General features: G+C 47.1%; 1 protein-coding gene across 1 annotated transcript in view; it reads right to left on the bottom strand.

The window, feature by feature from the left end:
• Positions 1–1612: 1612 nt before the first annotated feature.
• The window catches only part of CHRNG (cholinergic receptor nicotinic gamma subunit), a 29006-nt gene continuing 23907 nt past the window's right edge, over positions 1613–6711 (bottom strand). Inside the window, 2 exon segments of the mRNA XM_081192410.1 lie at positions 1613–3621; positions 6290–6547. Coding sequence (XP_081048536.1) covers positions 3457–3621; positions 6290–6547 — 423 coding nt within the window. The 3' untranslated portion in view covers positions 1613–3456.

Raw genomic sequence — 6711 nt, 5'->3', positions numbered from 1 at the left:
TTGGAAAAGCTGGAGGTGAATATAAACACTAAAGCAGTATTGATCTTTGTGGACGCGGAGAAAGCCTTTGATAATATCTCTTGGAGTTTTATGAGGAAGAATCTTCATGGGATGGGGGTAGGCCAGGGTTTTGAGAATGGTATGGCTGCAATATATTCCGAACAAAAAGCTAAGCTGATTGTAAATAATGTTGTGACTGAGGAACTTAAGATAGAAAAAGGAACTCGGCAGGGGTGCCCAATTTCCCCATTACTTTTCATTTCGGTTCTGGAGGTGTTGCTGAATATGATAAGAAATGACCAGCAGGTCAAAGGTGTGCAGGTCGGAGCTAAACACTACAAGTTAAGAGCGTATGCAGATGACCTAGTATTGACTTTGCAAGAGCCAAACACTAGTACGAAAAGGGTTTTAGAAATAATTCAACAATTTGGCCAGGTGGCCGGATTTAAGTTGAATAAGCAAAAAACTAAAGTCTTAGGGAAAAACCTAACAGACATGGAAAAGGAGAAATTTCAGGAGGAAACAGGTTTGACAGTGGTTAAGAAAGTCAAATACCTAGGGGTTTATTTAACACCTAAGAATGTTAATTTGTATAAGGACAATTATGAAAAATGTTGGTCAGAGATTAAAAAAGATCTAGAAATATGGTCAAATCTGAAACTGTCAATGTTAGGCCGAATTGCAGTAATTAAAATGAATGTATTGCCTAGAATGTTATTTTTGTTTCAGACCTTGCAGATTCTTGATAAGATGGAATGTTTTAAGAGGTGGCACAAAGACATTTCGAAATTTGTCTGGCAGGGCAAAAAGCCCCGAATTAAATTTAAAATACTGACTGACGCTAAAGAAAGAGGGGGTTTTGCCCTGCCGGACTTAAAATTGTACTATGAGGCAGCAGCGTTTTGCTGGCTGAAAGAATGGATGCTCCTCGAGAATACAGACATCTTGGATCTGGAAGGCTTCAATAATGCTTTTGGTTGGCATGCATATCTTTGGTATGACAAGGTTAACAGTACCTTTAAAAATCATATTGTTAGAAAAGCATTATTTAATGTCTGGATAAGATACAAAGACTTATTGGAAAATAAAACCCCTAGATGGGTGTCACCAGTGGAGGCTAAAGCAGTGAAGAAACTCAATATGGAGGTCGGATGGCCGAAGTATTGGGAAATTTTAGAACAGGATGGAGACAAGGTTAAACTACAAAGTCAGGAGAAACTGAAGCACAAAGTAGAAAATTGGTTTCAATATCGCCAAATAATGGAAATTTTTAAACAGGATAGGAAAATCGGTTTCCAAGTGGAGAAATCAAAACTAGAGACCGAACTGCTAGAACCCAATACTAAGAATTTATCTAGAATGTATAACTTGCTGTTGAAATGGAACACACAGGATGAAACAGTTAAATCTGCTATGATTAAGTGGGCGCAGGATGTTGGACACAACATTATGTCAGATGACTGGGAATGGTTATGGAACACCGGTATCAAATTTACGGCATGTAATGCCGTAAAGGAAAACATTATGAAAATGGTATACAGGTGGTACATGACCCCAGTCAAGCTGGGGAGAGGAGCAGGAGCTGGGGACTGAAGGAGCAAGCGGCAGTGCAATTTGTCTCTCCTGCCTCTGCAAACAGCTATGCAGAGGACAAGGAAGCCAGGGCTGCGGGCCTTGATCTGTCCAAGAGTGTGCTCTGCCCAAGAACCACAGCCCCTCCTTGCTCCTACAGCAGGCCTCACCTTGTGTTCTTATCGCATCCGGGTTAAGGACGCATCCCAGGCAAGAAAGAAACACAGAGCATTTGAAGTAAAGCTGGACCTAGGGACATACAACTGATTTTGGACTCACATGGAGGCGCGGGTTAATTCTGTGTCCAGGGCAGCTGTTTACCAGCTCCATCTGGTACGCAGGCTGAGACCCTCCCTGCCCGCAGCAGTCTCGCCAGAGTGGTGCATGCTCTGGTTATCTCCCGCTTGGACTACTGCCATTCTCTCTACATGGGGCTACCTTTGAAGGCCACTCAAAAACTGCAATTAATCCAGAATGCAGCAGCTAGACTGGTGACTGGGAGTGGCCGCCAAGACCATATAACACCGGTCCTAAAGGATTTCAATGGCTCCCAGTACGTTCCCGAGCACAATTCAAGGTGTTGGTGCTGACCTTGAAAGCCCTAAACGGCCTCAGCTCAGTATACCTGAAGGAGCCCACCCATCGTTCAGCCTGGACACTGAGGTCCACCACTGAGGGCCTCCTGGCGGTTCCCTCACTGCAAGAAGTGAGGTTACAGGGAACCAGGCAGAGGGCCTTCTCAGTAGTGGCACCTGCCCTGTGGAACGCCCTCCCACCAGATGTCAAGGCAATAAACAACTATCTTACTTTTATTTCCCAGCCCCAGCCCTTGCTGGGAGACAAAGGCCACCTTCAGATGTGTGTGTGTGTGGGGGGTGTCCATCCTGTTTATTTTCCTGCTGGCAATTCCACTGGGCATCTGCATGAGTTTCTCACATTCCTTTCACATTGCCTTGTGGAACTGCGGCCTTTGGACATTTGGTGCCACTGTGCCTCAATTCTGTTTGCACCTGCCAATGGACACGTTGCCACTCTTTATGTGTGCAATCCATTCATGAAAATGGCAGGAGGGAATGCTCTGCCAGATCCCTACCTACCCCAAATTCCCTCCACAAAGTCCGGAAAAAATGACAATGCAAAACTCCTGTGATATTCATTTCCATGTTGGTTGCTTTTAGAAAAAGCCACAAAGCGGTTGCGAACTGGTTGCTTCCAAAAGCAATGGACACGGAAATGAGGGCTGCAATTTTTGCTAGGTTTCCAGAAGTAGCTTTCACGTCGTGTGAAAGAGCACATAAAATGCAGAAATTATCAGGTAAGTAAATGTTGGGGAAGAGGAATGAAGTGCTGCCTGAAGGCAGTCAAATATCTGATTAATGGACGGGCCCCAGGTAACGGACTACCTTTAAGGCTGCAGCTTTTCCAACGGTCTCACAGGGATGGGACAGTACTGTCTGCCTCTCTTAGCTTCAGCTGTTGGCTGAGGAACCTGGGAAGGCACTGACGGGCAGCCCTGCAACCCACCCAAAAAGGCAGTCCTGGTGTGCCCACCCGCTAGAACACGTTAGCAGACACTAACTTAAACAAGAAGGCTTTGTGGCTTTGAGGGAGGGCCAGAGCTCAGTGATAAAGAACATGGTTTGCATACAGAAGATCCTCTTTCAAAGGTGGGGTTGGAGGAGACTCCTGCCTGAAACCCTGGAGAGCTGCTGCCTGCCAGTGTAGACCATATTGAGATAGATGGACCGATGGATATGGAGTCTTTTTGCATTCCTATGGGACATAATTGGCCCCCAGCAGAGAAGTCCACAGAGGTTTCAGTCGAGAGACGTCACCAACACGCGACTGTTGAGCGGTGGCCACTGCTGCCACCACCCCTCATTCCTAGGGGAGGTACAGCTTGGGGTCCCCTGGGAAGGGCTCTGCGGGAGCCTGGTTGAACTGCGCCATCAGGAAGACGCCCAGCGTCCCACAAATGAAGATGGAGGCCATGAAGAGGAAGCAGACGCGGTCAATGACCCGGCCCACCAAGATCCACTCCTCGTTCTCCTGCAAAGAAGAAGACACCAGACAGGATGCACGTTAGAATTGTTTTCGGTGGCTCGGAGGTGTGCAAGTCGTCCAGCGGAAGAGGGCGTGGAGGCTGCCACAGGGGTCCTTCAGGTCTGACAGTGTGAGGGACCTGGACTGAGAAGAAATGGTGGAGTCCGTCCCCCACCTCCTCTGGCACTTCCCAGAGAAGAGGGAGACAGCATAGATTTACAACAGTTGTTTGCAGACGGTCTTAGCTCAGAGGCTGCAGAGGGGAGAAGCTGGGAAATATTGGGAGAGGAGGAGGAGAGACAGCTGACAGACTCAGTGTCTTTAGAAAGCATACCAGATCCCACCTCTCCCAGGACCCGGCGGGCACTGAGAGTAGGAGAAGAGAAAGCTCAAAGGCAGAAGGCACAGATCAGCCACCTTAGGGATGACGTATAATAGGAGAGACGGAAGGGGTGGAGCTTTACTCAGAGCAATGCCATTACTGCAAGAGAGGCACTTTTCAAAGCCTCTTTCTGTGAATATTGAATAAAAGACTTGGTAAGAACTCTTCTTGTTTATCTAATTCTTGGTTGCCCACCATAGGACCCTCATACCTACAGAACCGCCTCTATTGGTATGTCCCACGGAGGACCTTACGGTCTTCAAATAAAAACATCTTGGAGATCCTGGGTGGATCTGGTGGAACGCTCTGTCCCAAGAGACTAGGGCCCTGCAGGACTTGACATCTTTCCACAGGGCCTGCAAGTCACCAGGCCTTTGGCCAAGGCACAGTCTGACCCCTCCTTTGGTAATCCTCACAGAACTCTAGCCCAATGGTTGCCATTAATTTGATTCTGAATTGATTTTAGAATGTATTTCAATTAATTGGTTGTGATTTTATGTAAACGGTGTTATTTTTACTGTTGTTAGCAGCTCTGAGCCCGGCTTTGGCTGGGGAGGGCGGGATATAAACAAAATTATCATCATCATCACCATCATTATCATCAGATTTTCTGAAGCCTGACAGACAGGAGCAGGGCTGAAACAAAGCAGTCCCCTTTTGCCTGTCACCCCAATCACAGGCAGCCAAAGCTTAGCTTCTCAGAAGCCTACTGGGAAGGTCGCTGCAGCACCCTTGTCCACGGGACCTGTGGGAAATTAAAACTAGCATTAAATTACCCAGGGGACTGTTGTAGTGGTGGAAAGAGGTGAAACCAGGGGTGAGGAGGAACAGTTACCCCCTCTCTCCCCAACCAATTTCATGGCGAACATTCCCAATGGAGGATTCTCAAGACAGCCTTTGCCGGGAGCCTCTGAACAGAGGAGAGAGTGTGTTTGTGTGTGGACAGTATGGGGTGGTATTGTTTGGTTTCTGATTTTGTGTTTTTATACTGTGAGCCGCCCTGTATGAAGGGCTGTATAGAAATTTAATTAATAAAAATAAGAATGGTGTCATTATACAGCTTAGTCACTGGGTGGCGCTGGATTTAGTTGTACCTGGGTGGAGTTTCCTGTGTATGTTCCATTCTTTTTCTTTAGGGACAATAAAGTTCTTGTCTTGCCCACTGATTTGTAAGTCCTCTATCAGTTCCAAAGCACGACGTTGGGGTCTTGGTGTTCCTTCTCCACTGATTCACGGCCCCCTGGTATGGGTTTCCTGGGGATGGTTAGGCTGCCTCCTTAGCTCATTCTTTCAGCCCTCTGGCTTATGCTGCAGCCACAACCCCTTCATCTCCTGGTTCTCCCCACCATTTGGGGCAGCGGAAGGCCTGCTCATTATTCGGTGGGGTTTCACTCGGAAGCTGCAGCTGGTGCAGATTTTAGCAGCTGGGTTGTTGACTTGCACAGTCTGTCAATGCCATAGATAACACCCCTGCCAAGGAGCCGCTTTACTGGCTGCTGATATGTTACTGGGCACAATTCAAGGCTTTACTCTTAGCACTTACAAGCTCTGAATGACTAGGGACCAGGTTACCTAAGGGCCTGCCACACCCCATAGATCCCCGCTTGGCATATGCCCTCCTCAGTTGGGCAACGCTGGGAGCACCACATACCCCGGAGATGCACCAAAGAGCACAAGAAGAAGTGTGGAGAGAAATGCCTGAAGAGGGCTTTGGTTAGACAAGATGAAAGCTCGCAGCTGAATGAAATACGAGAGGCGCCATCTGCATTGGCATGCCGACGGCTTTTGAAATCGCACCTGTTCACACAGGCAGTCCCTTGATCTCCCGACCCAGGCCTCCCGCTTCAATCACCGTGCTGTTTTAATGGGATTGTTTTATTGCCCTTTTCGATTATGGGTTATGCTTTTATTTAAATATTGTAGCAGAATTATTTTATGGCGTCTTTTAACAAGGGGTGTTTCAACGTGTGAGTAGCTGGGATTTCATGCTTTGCAATCCACCCAGAAGCCTATTTTTTGGCATTAAGCAGTACATAAATTAATAAATAACCATAAACAATAATGGTAAACCGCTTAGAAACCTGTTTCAGCGTTAAGTGTTACGTAAATTGATTAAATGAATGCATACCTAAACAATGTGTTAATTGCCTCTGCTTAATCAGTCAATCAATCTTCTCCTATGACTGTGCATTCACACATGCAAAATGTTGCTTGATGCCACAGTCAGCAGGAGACGAACCTGCCTGTGTGAACAGGTCCCTAAATAGCTGTACACCTGAGATGGCAACTTACACTGTCAAAGTCCTTCTTCTCTTCCAAAGTCTTAGCAATGTGGTTGCAGGCATCGACACAGGCCTGGATCTCCGGAGCAGCACGGCGCAGACTGTTGCAAATCTCCTGGGGACTTCCGTTCTCTAAGCTGCCTCCTGGGAATGGGGAAACGTCAAGATTGTAGAGGAAGAATCTGAACAGGGGAGATCTAGTTGGGGGCCGAAACAGCTTCCACACTTGACCCAAGAGCATGCAGGAAAGACAGAGGGCAGCATAACACTAAGATGCTGGTTTTGAAATGTTAAAGTCTTCTGGCAGCCCCTGGTATGAGTAAACTGCAGTTGAAATAAGAGAGAAGGATGGGTTTTAATAGCATTTTTAAAGCTTCCACATGATGAAGAGGCAATCTGCCTGCAGGGCGTAGCCTAGCTCAGAAGAACTGC

Source organism: Podarcis bocagei, assembly GCF_964188305.1.
Source record: "Podarcis bocagei genome assembly, chromosome: 4".
Lineage (NCBI taxonomy): Eukaryota > Metazoa > Chordata > Lepidosauria > Squamata > Lacertidae > Podarcis > Podarcis bocagei.
This window is presented reverse-complemented; position numbering and strand designations above follow the sequence as displayed.